This window comes from Cheilinus undulatus, linkage group 10 (assembly GCF_018320785.1).
Source record: "Cheilinus undulatus linkage group 10, ASM1832078v1, whole genome shotgun sequence".
Classification (NCBI taxonomy): domain Eukaryota; kingdom Metazoa; phylum Chordata; class Actinopteri; order Labriformes; family Labridae; genus Cheilinus; species Cheilinus undulatus.
The window spans coordinates 38,695,243-38,719,034 of record NC_054874.1 but is presented as its reverse complement, the minus strand read 5'-3'; the positions used below and the strand labels follow the sequence as shown (position 1 = coordinate 38,719,034).

The following is a 23,792-nucleotide window of genomic DNA, read 5'->3' as shown; positions in this document are numbered from 1 at the left end:
TTTTTTCTGATGGTCTCCTTTTACCTGTATCACATGTAGGCCCTGTGTAAGCTGGATGACAGTGGCAGACGGGCTCTCCTCCCTCAGAAACACGACACTCTCCATGACCACAGCGCTGCCCCCTACAGGCTGGAGGCTCTTGCCGTCTGTCACAGTACTGACCCTGGAAGCCTTCATTGCACTTGCAGCTATAGGACTGAGCCTTTGGTACACACTGACCATTCACACATCTGGAGGGAGGAGACAGAAATATAATTTAAATGGGTTGGAAAGACATGCATGCTGGACAAGTGAGTTAAGTAAAACAATACTTAAAAGACACTCTCTTCTCTAATAAGCATTTTATACTCACAAGTAATATTCTAGGCTTGTGAATGAACCGTAAAACTTGTGCAGGAAAATTATACTGCTTAAATGCTTTCAGAAATGTTCCTTCTCTAGCTTAAATATACCACACTTCTTGTTCCTTACCTGTTAAAAAATAGTCTCGAAAAATCTAATACTACAATGTTACTTTTTTTTCCTGAATTGTCTTGTATATCTCTTCTGTTGTTGCATGCCATTCATATTTTGTGCTGCTAATTTATAAAGGACCACGATTATTCTCTTCAATTGTTTCCCAGACGATCACTCATAAGTCACAGAGTGCCAGAAAAAAGAACTTTCATTTAATAAGCATCTTAGCCCTGCTTAATGTAAAATATCATGCACTGTATTTTACTTTTACTGTGCATTTAATAAAAAGTCAACCAGTGGTTTGGTTTCATGGATGAATTAACATAATAAGGGTGAAAAGCTGTTAAAAGTGCCCTTCCTGGTTCATGCTGTAAGTGATCCCAGAATGCTCTATGAGTATCTTTGGCAAACTTGGATATCTCATGTCTATGTTGCATTTATTTTTGAGGACATGCACATCTGACACATCAAATGGACACAGGAGATATGTGGCAACCGTTGTACTAATATGTACATGTAGTTAACAGCAGGCATAGCTCCAGCCTTACATGCTTTAAGAATGTGTGAAACCCCTTTCATGTTTTTCTTCCAGTGTCAGCCTACCTGCTGTTCTGACAGGGGCTCGGTGCTGTCGTCTGGTCACACAGGGTTCCGGTGCGTCCTGGAGGACAATCACATGTTACGCCTGTATCTCCTCCCTCCCTGCATGCACCCTGGGCACACACACTGCAGGAGTGACACCCTGCAAGAATACCATCACCCTGGGGACAGAAGAAGAAGAAGAGATAAAGAACTTGACTCAAAGGGATTTGTACAACGAATAATTACAAAAGAGGAGAGAGCTGATAGATGTTCAGTGTTGCATGAACATATTTATGAATAAACTTATGATTAAACTTCTAGCAACTTTTTTATAATACCTTGCTTTCAACCCCTTGTGTTCGTGCTCCTCCTGCAGTTCGATAGCTCAGGTCCTGAGGCTCTCCATTGATTCGGACGTTATGAATGCAGCCATTAAAAGCTTGAGGGGAACGTTCAGGGCCGGGCCGTAGACCTGAGGCAACCACCTGAGCTGGCACACCTGGGAAACAAGACAGCGAGTCATGGGAAGAGAAGAAGCAGAAGAACAGTAGCATATGGTTAAAATGTGTGGAAAATAAGTGAAGAAGAAAAAAGAAGTACACAAATTAAAATGGAGATGGCTTGATTCATAGCCTGTAATCATTTTGTGATCAGTCCCAGTTAATTTAAATGAAAATTACAACATTTCACCAGAAAATATCACTCCCACTTTTGCACAATACTGTTATGTGTCACTCTGGAGCTTCATAGAAAAGGCTGTTTGTTCTGAGGGACGTTTTTTGTTTGAAGAAAGTCTGACCAAAACATTTCTCCATCTCCTCACCACATCCCTTGGTGGGACTGTGTGCCCCTCTCTGTGTGTTTGTATGTTCTAAGTGTACTTATGGGTTTCCTTGCATGGCAAGCATGATCAAAACCACAAAAAGGCAGTAAAGAGCATGCAAAAGTAACATGTGTGTTTTCAGCACATGTATCTGTGTGCAGATTCTTGTGTGCATATACCTCCTATGTAAAGCTGGGTGTTGTGGTCAACAGAGGGCTGGCGGGCTAGCTTGCCCAGGCTCTTAGGGGCGCCGTTATCCACCACCAGGCTCAGCGAGCGGTTCTGGATCAGCAGCTCGACTGTGTGGAAAAGGCCGTCATTCACAGACTCCACACTGCAGTAAACAGAGACAAAAGGGGGAAGGATGCAGAGATATTCAGTGTGGTTCCTATTATGATTAATTACAGCTGAAGTCTACACCAGACAGGAGAATTAGAGAAGAAAAAACATGACTTAGCAAATTGGAAATGCTAGACACAAAACAGACTCCAAACATTTTCAAGTCAAACATTTTTTTTCCTCCTGTTTTTGTTTTGTTGTGTTTGCAAATTGACCAAAGAAAATGAAAAAGAAATTAGGGGAAATCTGTGTTTGGATGTTTTTCTGAGACATTAAACAGACTGATTACATCCTCAGTGTTGTTTTCTTTTGGAAGAGATTCAAATGTGCCTTTGATCTGGGTTACGGTTTCCTGTGGAGTGTTGAGGCTAGCATTGGGTCTTCTAGCAGCACACAAACTAACTTCCTGTATTCTGAAGGTCCAGGGTAGCGATCAGCAGCTAGCAGCATGAGGGCCACATCAGGTCCCCCACAGCCAACAAACTGACCACTGAAAGATGCAAAAATCAAGGAGGAAAATATGTGCTTTGCTACTAAGGGTACTGACACACTCTCACACCTGCTGTCGTGAACAAGGAGTTTTCCACTGTCTATGTAGGGGGTGTATTCTGGAAGAAATACTATCAAGCTTATAGAAGACAAGTGTTTGAAACATCAGAAAAGTAGACAGAAACGTCTCCAATATGCCAGTGAAAGCTTCAGTAGAGTGAGCAGATATGTTAGGCAGTAGGCCTTTAGCTATAGTTTGTAGCACATGGCTAGTTAAGGCAGCGAATACTAATGAGATCGAGACAGAGGACGTCACGCAAAATATGTCTTTGGTGAAATTTAAAATTACTAAAACCAAACAGGAAAAATGACAGTATGGAAGGATTTTGATTTAATCATCTATGTAGGATATAATGAAGCTGAAACCTGGAGGACTGCAGAAAGATTTGCGACATAAACTGTCCAACGATAGGACAGCACTGAAGTATCCACAGTGGTCTCTCCTCGACTCCTCCAAATAAACTAGGATGACTGGATTTTATAGTTTTATACTGCCAGTGGCTGCAGCTGAGCTAATGTGAAATTTAATGTTGTCAACATGTGCTGCACCTGACCATTTGTATGTAAGATACTGCTGATCATGTTTTTCATTATGTTTGTTTCAACAAGAAACATTCAGATTTAAAATTCACACTCAACTCTGCAGATATACAGTGTCAGTGTAATCTGGCCCTGTGCCTAAGATTTAAAAGACCAGTTTCCTTTACGTAGTCTTCACCAAACACAGCAAAGCATACTAGCTCTAAACCCAGTGAAAAACAGAACAACAGCAGGGTGTTGGGATTAAAACTAAACTTTCACAATCTAAAGCCTAGCTCAGACCAAGGATTCAAGACAAGATAAGTTGAAAATGCAACTGCTTGCAACATGCTGCTCTGCAACATCCTGAGAGCCTTTTAGTTTTTAGATGAATAATTTCTATTCTGTGTCAGTCATTACATGTCAGTCTGCTCATGTCAATGACTAAAACTAAGGATATTTTGCGCCTAATTTTTTTATTTATTTTAGTTATATTAGTAGCCACAGAGTAAGGTGTAAGCTATTTTTTTTGTTTGTTTGTTTGTTTGTTTGTTTTTGGTAAAATTTAGTTTTTATTTAGTTTGGGATAACTCAAATGGTTTTTACTTGTTAGTTTTAGTTATTTAGTTAGTTTTAGTTACTTATAATAACTTCCATCCAGAGAACTTAGAAAAATTTAATCAACCAGTCAGTCAGTTTGAGGCCAGTTATATCCAATCTTTTGTCAATATATCCTGTTTTTTTTTTCCTGGAGTAGTATTAGAGTAATGATTCCCAGCCTGGGGTTTGGGCATCCCTAGGAGGGGCTAAAAGATCTTTTACACTGATCTTCTGATCTTTTAGTAAGAAAAGGGTTTTTAAGGTCCACAATATTTGGATTTCATTAATAAAAACAAGTAAAATTTATGTCAATTTTGACTGAAATGTCTCACATTTTTCTGTGTGTCCTGGTAAGGGTTCGTCTTATCATAGATGTGAGGAGGAGAGGTTCCTGGGAAGTACCAGGAAAATTTATAGAAATTTTTTGTTTCCATTAATAAGCAGGACAATCACTAAGTGCCAAGACTCTATTTCACCAGAGGAGCAACCGATGATAATGCTGTACCTTTGGCAACAGGTGAGCTATAACCATTGATTAACATATTCTGTAGCTGCAATGCATCCCATTTATCAGGCTGGACTCCAAGGCTGCTGAAAAACATGATATACAGTTCTAAAACCAGTTGGTGGTGCCCTAAATTACAGGCAATACCTTCAGCCAGCCTGATTCAAAATGCAATGGCTCAGTTCATACAGCTGCAACCATTACCTGACGCTCAAAAATAGTCTTGTTGTATCATGACTCTTTGGTCTCAGCAATGCTTAAAGTTTAGTCTCCTTTTATTGCAGGAAGGGCCTATATCAATAGAAGCACTGATGTTTTATAAGATTTAAAAGTTTCCACTGTAGAAGAGTCTGCTGTGAACAAAGATGGTGACCTGATGCACCGTGTCTGACCCTGGGAAGACAGTATCTATGTGTATCTGAATTTGAGTGTGAGATCCCCCGCTAAATGGTTTTTGCTGGAGGGGGGACAGACAGCTATAGAGACAGTGGTTTGGCACAGCCCAAAGAGTGAGAGAGAAAGTGAGAGACGGAAAGGGAAAGAGAGGTAGATGTCGGGGTGGTAAAAAGTTGACCCTGCCTCCGTTTACCCAAGTTCTTCCTCTGAATGAACCAAGAGAAAACGAGCAGAACATCAAAAACACTAAAGAACAAGTGAAGCCACTTTTTCCTGCTGGTGGTCTGCCTCAGTCCCCCACAGTGAAAACTCAAAGACAATACACGGCTTTGTCTGCAGTCATTCATAGCTATCTAGTAAAGGGAGCCTTGAGTCAACTCTGATTGACCGCTCTGTGTACGGTGTTCAGATTACAGTGATGTTACATTAACAGCCAATGGAGCAGGGTTGTGAGTTCTGGAGGTATGCCAGTGGGACTTCTGTAAAAAATGCTGAGCACAGGGAGAGAAACAGGGAACAAAGCAGAACAAGAAGAAGAAGAAAAACAGGGATTTATTTCTGATTATACAACAGTAGGTTCCAACCAATTTATCTATTTGGATAAGGGGAAAACAACATCACTCAGACTTTTCATGTACCACTCTGCCTCAGTGAGGAGTATCTTTAATTTACTTTAATAGCCGACAGTGTTTTCTTTAGTAATCAAGCTTAGACATCTGAAGCACGTAAAAAGCTCTAATTACACAGCTTTCATGATGAAATTCATTCATTCCTTTGACTCACTGACATAGACTAAAGTAAAAACATCTTGTAACCAAAGGATAGTTGTCGTTTAAGAATGTATCTGTTCATTTCAATCCATTCAGCTGTCACTGCCCACAAACTTTTGCATGTCTGTAACAGTGCCAATAAAAAGTATTCATGCCCTTGAATGTTATAACTTATAATTTGTCTTTTTTGACAAAAAAGCACAAAAAACTCTTATGTTGAAAGAAAAATAGATCTTTACAATGTAGAGGTCCAAACAATTGTGCAAGTAGTCTCAGTTAATGAAATGGGGATCACCTAAATGTGTTTCAAATGGTTGTAGTACAAAGACAGCTCCAGTCTCTGGTTAATCAGTATTCCTGCTACCATTATACCATAAAAACAAAAGAACACTCCAAAAACTCAGAGAAAAGGTAAATGAGAAGTATAAGTCAGGGGACTGATACGAAAACATTCAGGTAAATTCATCAAGAAATGAAAGGAATATTGCAACATTTGTATATCTGCCTAGATCAGGCCCTCCTCACAAACTGAGGGACCAGGCAAGAAGGAGACTAGTGAGAGAGACCACCAAGACACCTATGACTACTCTGAAAGAGTTACATGCTTCAGCAGCTGAGACAGAAGAGACTCTGCATACAACAACTGTTACCTGGGTTCTTCACCTGTCAAAGCTTAATAGACAGTCACATGTTGAAGAAAACTCATGTTAAATCTCAACTAGAGTTTGCCAGAAGGCATGTGAGAGACTCCAGGATCAAGTGGAAGAAAGTTCTCTGGTCTGATGAGACAAAAATGGTGCTTTTTGGCCATCAGACAAGACGTGATGTTTGGTAGACACTTAAAAACTGCACATCACCACAAACACACCATCCCCACTGTAAAGCACAGTGGTGGAAGCATCATGCTGTCGGGATGCTTCTCAGCAGATGGTCCTAGAGGCTTTTAAAGGAAAACATAGGAAAATCTTGGAGGACAAGAGGCATACAGTGAAAGCTGAAACCACAGAAATGGTTTAAGGACAACAAGGTAAATTAACTGCAGGAGCTGGGGTTGTAACCTTTGACCTTTATGCTAAGAGATGACTGGCTCAACCTACTGAGAAACAGTTCCCACAGTTATCAAAAATCTGTTTTGCACCATCTTCTTTTTAATTAATTTGTGGGTTACAAAAATAGATAAGAAACAAATACACAGTGCAATTAACAATACCCAGAAAAAAAAACATTCTGTTCTTCTGGTCATTCGTCTGGTTGAACATCTGGTCGGCAGTTCCTAAATCGAGAGCTCCCACTTCACTGTAGACCCAACACAGATCCAACCATGTTTTCCATTAGGAGCCGTGTAATTTAATAATCATCACAAACAGGCCTGCTGTAACAGAGCACAATCATGGTCTGCTGCCCTGAAAGATTAGCCCACTATCTCACTTCCCTCCTCTTCTATCATTTTTTTGTGTTGTTTTTACTTCTTAATATAAATCTCTTTTCATTCCTTTTTACTCATCTCTTTCTCCACTTTTTTCCTTTTTAATTTCTCTTCCTCTTTTCTCTACTTTATCCGCTACCTCTCCCTCCATAGCAATGATCATATTTGCTCCTCTCCATCTCAGCTCCTCTGCTTTGGTAAAAGCACTTCATTCTCTGCTAAATTCGTTCAAGTGACTGGAAAGTCAAATCAAACGACAGCTGAAGACACTTAGAAACTAATTTTGTGTGCATATTTGAACTGCCTACTTTCATTTCGCACACACACACACACACACACACACACATTTAGCTGTTGTGTTACAGAAGCTCCACTTGGTGGCAGTAGACGACTTGTGGTTATATTGTTTGTGGTAAGTGGACTCCACTGCAGGGGAGAGTGAGTGTTTGATATTTGACAAGATGGGGTCTCATCAGCAATTGACCAAGGAGATTCAGGACTGCTGTGCAGACAGTTCATCTATTTTTCATGAGTTTATGTGAGTCACTCCACTTCCTGTGATAACATGTAAAATTTGGTTATGTTTTAGAGATCTTCCAAATTTTACACATTATCATGGAATACAGCTTTATAATCCCAACACAATGAGATAAAAAAGGTTGAAATCTTGAGAAAACAAAATTTACCTATCATAGCAAAATGGACTTAAACAAATCAAAAAAAATATGGATGTAAGTCAGCTTTAGAGTTGCCTCAATACCAGAAATGTGTATTTTGCTAAAACACTAGTCAAAATCAAATGATACCGATACCTGTTTTGATAGCATGGCAACAAAGATAATTCCCTTTGAGGTCCTTTTATGGGTGCTGAAGTCTGTGCAGGGCTGTGAGGCTGTCATCAGTCTGCAAGTCAGAATGTAAAGTGAAACTTGTATCCCGGGATCTACATTGCAGTCTCTTTTCTCCTTTCTATCTGCCTGTAACAAACACTGATGTTAATGCACGCATCTTCAAGAGATGCTAAAGATAAAGAAAATGCATTTTCCGACCAGTTGAGTTAAACAGTTGGTGAGGTTAGAGCTGGGATAACAGCCTCCACTCTCCTTGGAAGGCTTTCCACAAAATTTTGGAGTGTTTCTGTAATAATTTGTGCCCATTTATTCTGTAGAGCATTTATGAGGAGATGCAATGATGTTCAATGAGAAGGTCTGGCTCGCAATCCATGGTCCTGGTCTCAGTCCCAGTCCCAAAAGTGTTTAATGGGGTTGAGGTCAGGGCTCTGTGCAGACCAGGCAAGTTCTTCCACACTAATCTCATCAAACCATGTCTTTATAGTCCTTAATTTGTCCACTAGGGCGCAGAATGGAAAAGGGCCTTCCCCAAAACTGTTGCTGCATAGTTGGAAGCATAGCATTGTCCAAACTGCCTTGGGATGCTGAAGCATTAGGCCTGTACTTCACTGGAGATAAGGGGCCTAGTCTAAATACTGAAAAACAGCCCTCTGCCACCAAACTTCAAAGTTGGCAGAATGCAGTCAGGCAGATAACATTTCCCGAACATCCACTGAACCCAGACTCGCTCATTTGACTGCCAGAGAACCTTGATTCATCACCCCGCAGAACACTTTTCCACTGCTCCACAGTCCAGTGTTGGTGTTTTACACCACTCCATCCAATGCTTGGCTTTGGACTTAATGATGTGCGGCCCACATGCAGCTGTGCTTGCATTAATGCCAGTGGAAGTCTGAACTCTTCAGCTATGGAATCAGCAGAGTACCATGCTTGAAGATACTAAGCTCTTCAGAATGACCCATTTTGTATCACAAATGTTTGCAAATGGAGGCTGCATGGCAAGGTGTTTGATTTGTACATCTGTGGCAATAGGTTTGAAACACCTGAATTCAATAATTACTAAATAAGACCAAATACTTTTGTCCACATAGTGTACCTTTGTGTTCACCCAAAAGCGTCATGTCTGGCTGCAAGCACATGCATATACACAGTACATTCCTGTGAGTTTGTCCGTCAGAGTCTTTATGTTCCAGTTAGTTTAGTTTTATTTGCATGTTAACAAGTCTGCACGTGTGCATGTCTTGGCTTGTGTGTGTCTGACTTTGTGTATGAGCTCTGTGTGCATGTTTAGCAGCCCAATCTGATTAAAATGATGTTCAGCAGACAGGCATCCTGGTCTTGTATTGCCGTGGTAACTGCAATTAGTCAGTGCTCAGATGGCAGCTGTTGAACAGTAAGCTCCTTCAGTTTTCTCTTCCTCTTTGTCTCTAGCTTTCAGCAGGCTGACCAGTTCACATGTAATTTGTACTTTTCAGGTGTGGTTTTGATGTTCCGTCTCAGGAAGGAGTGCTAAAAGTTTCAGGCCTCTAAGGTTTCGGTATTAGTATATTTGAATTGCCTCCGTGGGTTTTAAACCTCTAATGTTCAAGGACTGTCTGTTTGAACCACAGCTTAGTGGTTTCACAGAGCCAGATTCAGGTCAGACATTAAGTCACTTATCTTGTCTGAACTCACTTGAAAAGCCCTGTATGAACTATGAGGTATCACCGTGATGGTTTCATTCTTAAGGAATGCATATTTCAAGGCTTCAACTAGAAACCAGTCTGATCTTTAGAATCAGCTCTGCATCAAAAATGCATGAATATTTTAAAGCACCGAACTGCTGCTGTTGTAAATAATATCACATTTTAAGATCAGCCTATTATCCTGTGAGTACTGATGGACAAACAAGTCAATTGAGTTTACCTGTGGGCTGGTTTAGCATTTAATTCTGAAAGGTAGCACCTGTAAACAGTGTATTCTAGATTGTGTCCTCTGCACTGTGGGTGGTCAAACTAACCCTCACAGCCTTAACCCGTCAGCAAAAACATCTTATTCAACCAATAGCATTATTTTGTTCAGGGTCTCTGACCGACTTCCCATCCACTCAAAATGCTACTTGTGGTAAAGGAAAGTGCTGTCACTACTTATTAAGGCATAAACATGTAACTTTGAGTTTCAAGTCAATCTAGAAATACAGTCACTTTCAGCAGAAAGAATGGCATCAATTCCATGTCCTTTTACTTTGGCAGCAGGCTGCCAACCTTTCTAGAGAAGTGAGTATAGCTTTACAGTTCTAGTTTATACACCAGCATTAAGCTCAGAAGAAGCATGATAACTCATCCGGGTACTGTTTGACAAAAATTATACGAGCGGTCCCCAACCACTTTGCATGGACTGGTACTGACCATGGGGTATTTGGTACTGAGTTGCACAGAAAGAATAAGTAACTCATTTTATTTCCATTTCTTTGACTATCAGAGTCTGAAAGATGTTAAATTTTGAAAAATGCCCCTATCTTCTTCAGTTATGTCATCTGTCTGTGCCCTTTGGACACATGTCAAGACTCAAGTCTAGGTCACACGGTACCCAAAAATTAAGCTCACCATCTAGCTAAAATGACTGCATCTTTGCAAAAGGGGAAAAGCTCAAAGAGAAGACAGAAGTAGAGCCTACCAATGTCAAGAAAAAGAAAGCTGCATTCAAAGACACCACCAGGAGTCCTACTTAAAATACAGGCTTACAGTGAGAGAGGGATTCTCATGCACCTACTGATACAGCATTATGGTCAGTCGCATTTTTCTGCACTTTGTTTTTGTGCTGTTTTTATCATCTTATTTTAGTCACATACTTATGGCCGGTCCATGAAAATGTTGAATTTCATGAAAACCGGTCAGTGGCTCAAAAAAAGGTTGGGGACTGCTAAGTTAGAAAATTGTTTAGGCTAACAAAAAGTTGTGCCTTAGGCGGTTTTATTATTGCCATTATCATTACCTAATGTCTAGCAGCTTTAGTGGGTGCAGAAGGTAACCTAACCCAAGTTATGCAGACTATCTCCTTGAAATACTTAAATCCATCTTAGAACTTCAAGTTAGAATTATAATTCTGGAAACTTACAAACAGCTCAACCAGCATGTAAAATAATTACTCTTTCCACTGTAGCCATTTAGCCATGCATTGTAGACATCATTACAACAGTTGAATACAAATATGACATATACAAACAGTTTGCCAACAACTAGCTACCAGAGACATGTTTTTATAAAATCTGTTTTAAGTACCATATCTGTCGACATGGTTCCTTGGCTTTTCAAAATGCCTTTGCCAGGTTTGTACCCCCTGTTTGTCATCACTGTTGAGAAATATGTTTAGTGGCAATGCAATGCATCCATCCAACCATCCATCCCTCCATCCATCCATCCATCCATATCTCCCTCTCTCCATCCATCCATCCATCCAACCATCCATCCATCCATCCATCCATCTCTCCCTCCATCCAACCATCCATCCCTCCATCCATCCATCCACCTTAACACCGTCTCTGTCATCCGTCTCTTCTTTCCTACTCCCCTCCATCCTCTGCCTCTTGCTGATGAATAACAGTAGCTGTGCTTACTGTGACCCACTGGGAGATTACTGTGGCATCAGTAAAGGGCATCACATTAATACACAACAAACACAAACCCTCCCGCACACACATGTCCATTTGGTACCGGCCATGATACACCACCTCCATTTTGCAAATGAGGACACAATGAAGAAGTTGTACAACTTCACTTAGCTCTCTTTCTATCATTCTCTCCATACATACCCCTACTCCCTATTCCCTGTAGTTACATTTACAGAAAGAGGACAGCCTTTTACTGAATATACAACAAATTTATAATGCTCTTTACAGTGCTTGTAAAAAGTATTTGGCATAATTATTTACACCTTTAGAGTGACTGACCAAATTCAACAGAGGTCCAGCCAATTGGTGCTAGTAGTCTCACAATTAGTCAAATAGGGATAATCTGAGTACAGGTTACTCAGAGAAAAGGCTTGAGAAAAATATACATCAAGGGATGGATACAAAAAAATTTCCAAGGCACTGAACATATCCCAGAGTTCAGTTAAATCAATCATCAAGAAATGAAAGGAATATGGCACATGTGTAAATCTGTCTAGATCAAGCTGTCTTCACGAACTGAGTGACCGTGACTATTGAGAGAGTCCACCAAGACACCTTTGACTACTCTGAAGGAGTTACAAGCTTCAGCAGTTGATATGGGAGAGATTCTGCAGACAACTGTTGGCCAGGTTCTTGACCAGTCAAAGCTGCCACTGATGAAGAAAACTCATTAAATCTCATGAGAGAGACTCAAAGTCAAGTGGAAGAAAGTTCTTGGGTCTGATGAGACCAAAATGGTGCCATTTCGCCATCAGACAAGACGCTATGTTTGGTAGACACCACTTCACATCACCACAAACTGACCATCCTAACTGTGAAGTATGGTGGTGGCAGCATCATGCTGTGGGGATGCTTCTTGGCAGCCGGTTCTGGAAGGCTTGCGAAGTTAGAGAGTAAGAACAAGGCAAAATATGAAAAAATCCTGGAGGACAGTTTTATTCAGTCTGCAAGAGACCTTCAGCTTGGGAGAAGATTTAATTTCCAGTGGGACAATGACCTGAAGCATCGTGCAAAATCTACAGAGAAATGTTTTAAAGACAACAAGGTGAATGTTCTGGAGTGGTCGGGTCAAAGACCAGACCTCAATCCAATAGCGAATTTGTGGCTAGACTTGAAATGGGCTACTCATGCTGATGTTGAACTTTAGCAGTTTTGCAATGAAGAATGAAGTAAAATTGCAGTGTTCAGAGGTGCAAGCCTGATTGAGACATATCCACACAGAATCAGTGCTGGGATTGCAGCCAAAGGTGCATCTACTAAATACTGACTTGGAGGGGGTAATATTTGTGCACTTATTTAGCTTACATGTTTTTATTTAAACAACATTACTTTGTAGAAATCTGTTTTCACTTTGACAGAGAGTTTTTTTTTTTTGTAATTTCTTTTGTTAAAAACATCCAAATTATATTGAGCATGACTGATTTAAAAAATCAATAAAAGGGTAAAACATCCAACAGGTTGAAAACTTTTTATAAGCACTGTCTGTCTGTTACAGGCCTCTTCTTTTCCTGCCTCTCTGTCTCTTAGACAATAATATTCAAAAATACGCATGCAATAAAATCTTTATGGATATCCCAGTGTTACTAATTTGCTGTTTGCATTTTTTTTTTTTAAAACTGCCCCTTTTTCTGGCCGTAACTGCTCCATAATACCTTTTTTAATAACTGGCACAAACAAACTGCCCTCTCTGACTCTCTGCTTTCAACACAAGATAACCAACCCAAGGAATGGCAGCGATCCCCGGCCCTCAGATGGACAACCACTATAAATAAATGGACAGCACCATGTTTCAGTTCTGCCAGAATCGCTGTCCTCAGATAGTGGTGGTGAAATCATTTTGGTCAGTATCACTTGGATGGTGGTAGGTCATTATACCATTGGCCTGGCCAACCAGTTTGAGCCAGTGAACAACTTCTTTCCAAATTAGGGCAGAAAAGTCCATTTGTAATGCTCAAACTCATGTAATCAAAAGATGGCACATTCAAGGCAAAACAAAGGATCGTATTGGAAAATGAGCTAAACGCTGCATAACTTCAAACTCCTGCCACAGGACATAAATTGGTTCTGCACTGGTATAAGATATGATCTGACTTTGTTTAGTTTGCGTTGATCATTTGTGACCTTGTTCATTTCAATCCCTATTAATTCAGAATAGCAGAAATCCTAACTCTATTATTTCTAAGTGACAGCCTCCAGTGTTGAAAGATTACTACTAATCTACTGCTAATGCAGAAGTGCAAAGAACTGAAGAAAAGCGGTTAAAAGTGGCACCAAACCCTGCTGGTCTGGTCCGTGCTATTACGTATTCCAGCATTTCCTGATAAGTAAGTTCTCTGCTTAAAATATACAATCAGTGGAGTGAATTTAAATTTAGCTTAGGTCTAGAGCACTATGTGTCAATGGCAGCAGCACAAAATTGCAATACTGATGTTGACTGTCTCAGCAGTTTACACTGTATATAAGTGTCACTGGCATAAAAGCCGCAGTCAATTTTTAGATGCATGCAGTACATGGATTCATCCATTAATAACAACTCATTTATCAATACTGTGAATGCATTGCATTTATACATTTAAAAGCTGTCACCCTTCTAACTCTTTGTCTGTTTTAAATCAGGTTCTGCCTCTTGAGCTCTATCCCGACTGTCCAAGATTAAAAGTCTCTTGCTGGAAGTGTCAGCAGGCAAAAAAGATTTCAGGGACAGTCTGTTCTGAAATCTACCAGAAATTTTCAGGGATGCACGGGGGAAAATATTTTATTTCTGTTTTGCTTTTTGTCCTTCACTGTCCTCCAGTTTTTCACTTTCTTTGCCCGTAATTTACCTAAAAGCTACCATCCACTTTCCCTGTCCCCTTGTGTCTCTGCCTTTTCTTGTTCTCTTAGTGTTTGCACTCCTTCTGTCCGTCTTTTTGTCTTCCCCCCTCAGGCGTGGCCTGTGTCACGTTAACGAGAGCAGACAAGGATAATTCCCTGACTCATGCTGTGGTTTACTTTTCCCCTCTACTCTTCCCTCTCTTTCACTCTGTCCCTCTGTCATCTCTCACTCCCTCATCCCGCTGTTCAACCGTGTCTCATGGTCTTTTTCAATTTCACTGCTTCTGCCCATCTGTTTTCTCCTCCTGTATTCTCCTTCAGCTAGCAACCTCTCCTACCAAGTTATCTCTTTATCATGTTCTTTGCTATCTCACACGCACCCTCCATCACCATCGCTCTATCAGCACCAATCAATCTGTCTTTCATTGCATCAATACATCCTTCTATTTCCTTTTTCTTTCTCCTTCTCAACCTCTTTAACCCCGTCTCCACCCCTCCATGTCTGTGCCAGTGGCTAATCAGATTCACCCCATCATTTCCATTCTTCCTTCCTCCCTCTGTCATGCCCTCTCCTTGCCTTTCAGGATGTGTCATGTATTGTGAAGACAAGCACATACTCTGGTTAAGGTCATATTAGGGATAAGTGGTTTCTACACATCCACTCTTCAGGATTACAAAACGGTCCTATTTATGTAAAGAAACAGAATATCGCCACAGAAATGGAAAAGTGCACCAACTGTGAGTAATTACAGCAGTGTAGAGTGGGGAGGTTAATTGTTGTTATGGCAAACAAAACGTATCCGCCTTGCTGAACTCTCCTTAAGCAGGTCACGGTCTCTGCCAGCTCTGCTGCTGATCCTGCACCCCGGCCTCCACAGAGAAGAGAGAGGTTAAAGACATTCACATACAAAGCGCCACATATTTATCATAATTAAGCTGTTTGTATGCAGCAGTTTATCAAAGGTCAGTTAAGACAAAATACAGAGTTCAAAGTCACCAACACAATGCTGTACTATGCTAGATAACCTCATCTGAACAAACCTGACACACTGTTGAATATATATAGAAATCTAGCAATATCTCTGTTTTTCATTTTTATTACTTTATCACAGTGATTACATCCTTCATAAAGATGCTTCTTTCCAGTAAATGGCAGGATTTTTTTGTATATTTAATAAAGTAAATGCAAAGAAGCAAAACCAAATGACCTGACTTCAATTTAACAACAATAGCTATTTAAGTCTGGTTTCATACAATTTTCAAATCCAAACCAAACACAGAAGACCACAGACATAAGAACAGTTTCAACTGATTTTTAACATTAAAATCCTTCCGAAACACAGACTACACAACAGAAATCCAAACTACAGGGATTGTGATGGACGTCACCTTCAGTAAAGAACACCAATTAATGTACATTAAGATATGCTTAGTAATATGCTTAGTAATAGGATTGTTTTTCTTAAATACAATAATACACTCCCTGAATATTACCGGGATACCACCAGATAATTTTACACATAGGCAAGAGTGTTGAAGGTGGAAATGGACACATACTCACAAGACATTTATTAAAAAGTGCACTCACACAGCACTGTCTTCATGATGGTGATGAAAGAAAATACTTTGGCTATTTCTTAATACTGCAGATTACAGTATAACGATTTTACTACCCACTCTTACTCAGTAAGACAGTAAGCTGTTACCCTTGACATCATAAAAAAATGGAATAGTTACATATAAAATTAAAGTTTTTACAAAAGAGAGCACTATGGAGATTAAAAATGCTTCCCTAACTAGTATTTGATGCTTTTATTGCACTGTAACTGACTTTCCTAAATACTCCAGCAAATTATGACTCAAAGCAGGTTATAAATATTTTCATCAGTTGTCTTTCAGATTTTTTTTTAATAGAAAGTCAAATGAGTGTAATTTGATGAAGAAGAAAGATGAAGAAGCAACTACATGCTACCAGGTGTTCTGCATGTGGCGCATTGCTGGTTTGCCTCAAAGCAGAAATCCTCTGAAGACAACACATGATAGTGAAACATGTATCATGTAACCCTATCACACCGTCCCTCCCCCCGACACAGACGCTGCAGACAGAAGAGCAGACAGGATCAATACAAGCCAATCAGAACCGGACAAAGATGGACATAGCCCAATCTTCCCTTTCTCACTGTCTACCTTAAGGTAGTTGGGTAAAGCCTTCAAGCGTCTCTCTTTGTAACTTCTTTCTTTCTTTTTTCTGTTCTTTACTCCTTTCTTTTCCCTTTTGAATCTTTTCAATTCTTTAGTCAGTTTCAAAGGCTCTTCTTAAAGGACAGTGAGGGTCAAATAACGATTCCAGTTAAATGTAAATCCTGAAAACTCAACATGTAGCACTGTGACTGAGACAGATTTTGCAAGGTTAAATTCACTTGTTCATTAATAGCAAAGTCAAAAATTTAAAGCAGGGATTTTGTTTCACAGTGCATTTCAGCAATAGCGCTATGTTTTTGAATTCATTCTGTGTTACAGCATTGAGCACAAAGAACATGGGACAGCAGGAGCTCCGCATACAGACATGGTCAGACAGGCACACATACGCCACCAGATGGCTCCGTTCTCTCCTCTGTACCGCCTCTATTACTTTCAAAAACAGCTAAGGGGAGGGATCAAATCACCCCCTTTACATCTGGATTATTCATGGTGAAGGCAAAGCATAACAGGGGCAAAATATCCAACCTTTAAACAACCATGTGGATCATCCTACAATTCAGGTCAGGTCTGGTATGGGAGCATATGGCACTTCACCGCACCAACCTTGGCCCTGTACTGATCTGGCCTCCTGATGGCCATGGTCCTGGCCTATGCCAGGCCCCCGCATCATGTCTCCAGGTATCTTACCAGCTGACCCCTACACGATGTATGCAGTTGCCCCAGGCACCTGGACCAGCCCAGACCCAGCTCAACCAGGTGCCCAGGTAAGGTAGATCAGGCCCGGCAAAGTGTCCCAGATGCCCCTAAAAGAGCAGCTGCTGTTCCCATATCAAGCAGCTGACCCTTCCCATCTTGCTTTCCTGAACACGTGAGCATTGGACACCTGGTCATGCCAACAATACCCAAAATGCACCGAAGATTAGTTGTCACAAATTAGTCTACAAGAGTATAGTAAGACCAAGGACCGACAGACTCTGACTTTCATCTGCATGCTCAGATACGGGAACCCCACACACCGTCTTGCTCAGCGAAACCCACTGCCCAATGCGCAAGTCCAGGTCTTAGGTCAATCTCAGTCTCGCAATCGGCAGATTGATGGATAATACTGCCAAGGTCAAATACTATACAACTTTCATGCTTGCACCATATGTGGACACAGCAGGATGGCAGCATCCAAGGCATCCCTGAGTTCTTGGATCTTTGTGGCACAGGAGACAAGCATTCCCAATGCCTCAGCCCACTCACTCAGCAAGTTAAGGGCCCCACAAGGACATCCAAAGTCTCCACAAGGATCACAGCATCATCAGCATCAGCAGATTTTAGACCAAAGGTCTGTAGGGGCATACACAGACTAGGTAATCCATGGACCAGTTTGTTTGACTACATGTGTGAGTGCTGGCCATGGCATGGATGGCAGAGGTTGGCCTTGGCATGGTACAATGCATAGTGCACAAGTAACATGCAAATAAGGTATAATTGATATAAATGTTCTTCTTGACAACCATTTATTTATTTATTTATTTTGCACAGTTAAAAAAAATAAATACATAATATGACAGAAAAAGATGCAGATACAGTGCAGGAAGAGGCAGAAAGCTCACAGAACTTATTTGAAGCCTCCACCTAAATACAATAAAATAAATAAATAAATAAATAAATTTTAAATAATGGTAAAGTGTTGGGTAGCTGTATTTGACCAAACAACTCCTGCAGGCCACAGAGTCAAAGTTACAGTCATGTTCTTGGTGTTTTTCTCCTTTGTGTTGACTCTGTAAGACCAAGCGCCTCACATCATGACGTGATGACACATTTGTGCCCAGGCCTGGTTGGACAGTGAGTGCAGTCCAACAGGGGACTGGGTAGAAGTGTACATTAAAACAGTATGGGGCAAACTGGCCTAGTGTTAGTGTGGGGCTCATGAAACACTTTCAAAAAACTCAGATAGGCTAAAAGTTAATTCAAAAGTAAACCAATCAGTCTTTTGCTAGGAAAAGTTGACATTTGGTTGACATAAGTCTACTTGAGTTCAAGCTGCTTGGCTTGCATAAATCATAATAAGATTACATAGTCGTTTGCTGCTTTTAATGGTTTATGATTCATTAAACGTCTGCCTCAGGAGACCCCTGACATTATGGTGTAAGCTGTGTATTTAACCTGGCAGAGCTTTGACTGACAGTTTGACATGTGTTAGTCCTTACTGTACCTTCTGTCTTGTTTTAATAGGATTAAAATTACCTGAATAATTGGGGAACAAAATTATAAAAGATGCCAGGAAAAGTCTATCCTTTGCTGTTAATGGTTATGGGAATGTGTATTTTGAATTTGTGCTAACCTTCTAGATGACCGTATTAGCATTTTGCACAAATGCTTGTAGTTTTGTCAGTTTATGTTGGCCTCTTTTGTTTGTTTTCAATGTCACATGCTGTAATATCTTTGCATTCTCTCATAAAACACGACCTACTGAAAACATTATCATGTTCTTTTCCTGGATTAACACTGCCATTCCCATAGCATGCCCGGTTATACCCAACCCTCAGAAACTGTGAATGTTGTGTATTATATTATATCCAGGGGCTTAGGCAGACTAACACACTGAATGAGGGCTTTTGTGTCTGCTGTTTGAAGTTTTACCTACAGACACATTGGTGGGTTTCACTCAGGGACACGACTGTCTGATCAGGATCCTGAAGGAATTTTTCTCGGTTTATGTTTGTTTTTAGTGGGAAGTGCTCAGAGACAGATCTAGTTCTGTGTGTGAGTACAGGAATATGCTGGTGGATTTGTGTGCGCATGACTGAATCAGCACCTTTTCAAAAGTCCTCAAGTAACGTCTAGAAAACCCTCAAATCCCTGAAACGTTCACTGATGTGTGTTTGGGGCGTTTTATCCTTAGGTGCCCTTGAACTAACTTGAAGATTTTTAGGAATCAACTCTTGTAAATATTTTACAGTGACAAAGCCAAATTAAATTCATAAGTGCAAGAGATCTAAATTCTATTTGAGGAAGAGGATATGTTTAAATTTTGTTTTCTTAAATTAATTTCTGGTTCTTTGTTGCTTTTTTGTCTGTTTTATATAGCCTATATTTCATTGTAATTTTCTAGGTAAGTGTGATGAGTTATTTTAAAACAAAACAAAAAAAAAGGTGAGTTTGATTTAACGGAAAACAGAGAAGTAAAGGTACAATATGTACAATTTTATCACTGAAATTTTAAATGATTTTAAGTGAGTAAAGTGAGTTTTTTAGTCGAGAGTTTAAATTAGCTAAAACATTTCCATTTTTTTTAAAAGCCAGAGATATTTTAAATGTTTCATGTCTCAGTAGTTATTCTGTTAACTTGAGTTGTTTTTGTAAACAAAAAACAGTCAAACTCTAATTTAGCATCGTGAGAATCAATAGATACTCAATATTGGAAACTTGGATTGGGATCTGAGGTCAGGAATGCTGATCAGGACATCTCAAAATACGATATGCCTAATGTGGCTGTGAAAATGCTAAATGTTACATCAAAGACTGCTACTGGAAGCTGCTCTTCTCTTGCTGTATCTCATTCATGTCTTGTGCTGCTTACTTGTAATGGACCATGATTACCCATGCCAATGATTTCGGCAGGGTTATGTAAGGGGTTCCGTATCTTTGTTTGTTTCTTTGTTTCTTTGTTTGTATGTGTACAAGATAACTCGAGAATGGAAAGTCGGATCTTCACCAAACTTTCAGGGAATATTGGGATAGTGACAGGGAAGAATCCATTAGATTTTGGTTATGACCTGCGCACCTGTTTGTTTTTTCTCGGACTTCGACATTTTGAACACCATAGTAATTAATGGGAGCATGGGTTCCTCGGTGGCGCTGCTTAGGTGTGGGTCTGCCGCCTCAGACGGCCATTCTAGTTATTCTCTGCCATTGGCTGCTTACTCTTTAGCCCAAGCTCTCTCCATAACTTCATCTCCCAACCCTCCTGGCCCCCATTACGTCGCAGCCCCACCAGACATATCCACGTCCAGCAGGAACTTTGTGTTTTGCTTTGAGGATTCTATTCAATAAGAACTGCACTCCATATGATTTATTTTAAACATTACACCAATGTTTTCGTAAATCTTAAATAACAAGGGAGAAAATCTGGTAAAAGTGGTTTTCCTGGGATTCTGGAGTTGCTCACTCATCATCTTTTGTTTTGATTGAACGCCCCCTGGTGGCTGTGTTTAAGAAGCAGGTAAACCTAAACATTAACCTTGCAAAGCAGATGGATACGCCCATTTCCATTTTGGATTTCTTACTGGTGAATCCATCTTGCAAAGCTCCCGTCTGAACCATCTGGGCCAGAAAATGACAGGACCAATCAGCGATGAGGGGCAGTACTTTCGGGCACGGCGGAGTCGTGACGTAAGCAGGCAGCAACAAGAGGCCAGTGCAGATATGGTGGAAGACAGTGTGGGTGCTGCTAAAGCGCCAGTTTTATCAGAACTTGACGACATTTCTTTGTTAAATAAGAAAAAAGTACAGCATTGAATTGTCTTCTTTTCAAAAACGACTAAAGTCGTGTACTGACATGTCTACAGTTGCCATGGTTTGCGTTATGCAGTTCTGTATGGAGTTTAGTCCTTGATAGCGGCTACGTCACGTGTTTTGTTGCTCTGATTGGCCCGTAAAGATGTGACAGACAGAACGTTCATCCAATCACACTTTGAGTTTTTTTTCAAAGCCTCTGCCCTATCCCAAATGCTGTGTATGAGAGGCTTTCCAGATAGATGTGTTTCACATGCCAGGTTACCTGAACGTTATTCATACACAAAAGTGAGTTGACAAAGGTGAATGTATTGCAGGAGCTTAGATCATGTTTAAACTTGACTTTCAGCATGATATGCTTTGTGTATAATACAGAAAGTAGTAATCTAATTTGGTTTAAGGAAAAAGATAACTTCTTGTATGTGTGACCTACCTATAAACAGTGGTAGGTGGGTAATTGGCGATGTCGTAGATGAGCCTTATGTGTCCCTGGTAGAGCTCCAGTGCCAGTGGGTCGTGGTCTTCCTTATACAACAAAATCCCATTGTCTTTATCTGTAGCAACCTGAAGAGAAAAAGAAAACAAAGGAAGATGATAAGAAAAAAAAAAAAAACAGAAAAAAATCTGAACAATACCAATCATTATTGACAGAGGAGCAATGTTCCTGTCATGGGTCGTTATCAGGGATGTCCTATTGTTCAGTGGGTGCTATGGATCAACATAAATCTCTTCTGGGACAACAGTGAAACAAAAGGGATTTTTAAAGGCAAAGGCAATATAAAAAAACACTATATTATGGAGAGTGACTGAGTCATATATAAAGTTATTAAACATGTTTGATAACATATTAGTCATAAGCATGACTAGAGCTAATGGTCATGATAGAAAAGGGAAATATTTTTTCTGCATATAATTTGCTTCTATTTTCACGTTATTGTATCATTGACGTAGGCATTAAAGAAACAGTAATGTGAGCTTTTTTGAATATCTACACCTCTAAATTGATTATTTCATTAGCTTAGTACTTATTTTGATATCACTGTCCATTATTACTTCTTTTAAGGTTGCAAAGAGTTTTGTAAGGTTTCTTTTGCATCATGCCATATGTACATTTATTTATTTAACCTTTATCTATCACACCATCAAATATGATGTACAATTATGGCTTAAATTTAATAAAAGTTGGATTATACTCTGCATCTTTTACATAAAGACTAATAAACATATGAGGGCAATTGGAATATCCCATCTTAAGTGTCTTGTCAAGCACTAGCTAAAAGCTTCAGCTGCTGTTGCACTACTGCATCCATATTTGCTGTAACAACTTGGTAAGGTTGTGGCTGGTGTTTTGTGATCTGCTTTATTTTCACTATATGGTATATTTCAAGTAGTTTGAGTATCTCTTTTACATTTTTTACTTTCCTGACTGTTTAGTAGGGATGTAACAGTGCAGAAAAATTTCAGTTCGGTACGTACCTCGGTTTTGAAGTCACGGTTCAGTACGTTTTCGCTACTTAATTGAAGCAAATAAATAAAATGTAACTTTAATTTTTAAATTAAATTGTATTAAAATAAATAGGCTGAATAAATAACATTTACACCCATTCTTTAAACACCAAAATTTCCCAGCCAACTTGAAAATAAATAATTAAATATGTTAATTAGCGTCTTTCCTGCCGATTTCGACACAGACTTCAGCACTGGATTACTTTTTTAATCAATGGGACCTACTACAAAGTTTGAGAGCACTTTCCACAGCCCATCTTGGCGGATAAAGAGGTTAGAGCCGTGTGAAATTTGAGGATATCTCTACCTAGGATGCAGCTGCAGAGTCCGTCTCTCCCTCCAATTAGTTTGATTCACAGAGCCAGAGCATCACTGTTATAATAAAAACGATCTTAAAGAATAAGAAATTTATAACCGCCTGGTAAGGCTTTGCTGTTCCTCCTCTTTACAGTGAAGTTCTTGTTTGAGTGGAGCTTTTTCAAATGCTTTGATTGGCCTGCTGGACGACGTGCTTTTAGTGACACAGCTGCAAAATAATGTCAGCACTATTGTTGTGGTCTTTGTCCACTGGTGTATTTTACTGAGAAACAAAGTGCTCCTAAACAGGACACTTTTATCTGGGAATATTCAGGCTGTTGCTGTTGTTTGCTGTGGTTGTGTGGTTGTCAGGACAGTGTGACAGTGAGTTGTTTTCTGGTTTTCCTTCTGTGTATGAGCTTGGCTCCACATGTATTAGTTCGGTACATGTCTGTACCGTACTGAGAGGCCCGTACCGGATCGGTTCGGTACAAATACACAAACCTTTACACCCCTACTGTTTAGTGGTCATCAGAGTAACTCTGTGACTGTTGAGTGGTCATTAGAACTTGCAGTATTAATTTATAGCTTTAATTAATACTACAGGTGATGTGACCCTGCATTATAAAGAAAAGAGTCAGCAGAGTCAAACCACTTAAAGCATGCAATAATAAAGAAAATGCTAATTCTGCCGTGCATGTCCCCGATCAAGGTCACCCATGTCTCCTTCCCACACAAATACAAACACACTTGACATGCCACACTTGCATGTGGGCTCCGCTAAACGCTAACTAACTAGCGTGTGGAAATGGGGCCAAGGGGCCAAGCACTTAACACTCTGGCTTCAGTGGAGCATAGCCAAGTCAACACCTGCTAACAAGCTGCTGGAGAGATGAAGAGATGGAGTTAGACCAAGTGGAGAAATATAGGAAGAAAATAAACCGTATGGAGAGAGACAGAGAAGGATGAAGGATGAAAGAAGAGAGTGAGATGTAGAAAAGT

The 23,792-nt window shown here is 40.0% G+C and overlaps 1 protein-coding gene across 1 annotated transcript in view; it reads right to left on the bottom strand.

The window, feature by feature from the left end:
• Positions 1 to 23,792, bottom strand: part of slit3 (slit homolog 3 (Drosophila)) — a 436,863-nt gene that overhangs the window by 4,667 nt on the left and 408,404 nt on the right. Inside the window, exons 33-37 of the mRNA XM_041797351.1 lie at positions 21,421 to 21,551; positions 2,041 to 2,195; positions 1,377 to 1,537; positions 1,060 to 1,217; positions 25 to 230 (exon numbers count right to left, since the gene is read on the bottom strand). Coding sequence (XP_041653285.1) covers positions 25 to 230; positions 1,060 to 1,217; positions 1,377 to 1,537; positions 2,041 to 2,195; positions 21,421 to 21,551 — 811 coding nt within the window. The remainder of the gene's footprint in view (positions 1 to 24; positions 231 to 1,059; positions 1,218 to 1,376; positions 1,538 to 2,040; positions 2,196 to 21,420; positions 21,552 to 23,792) is intronic.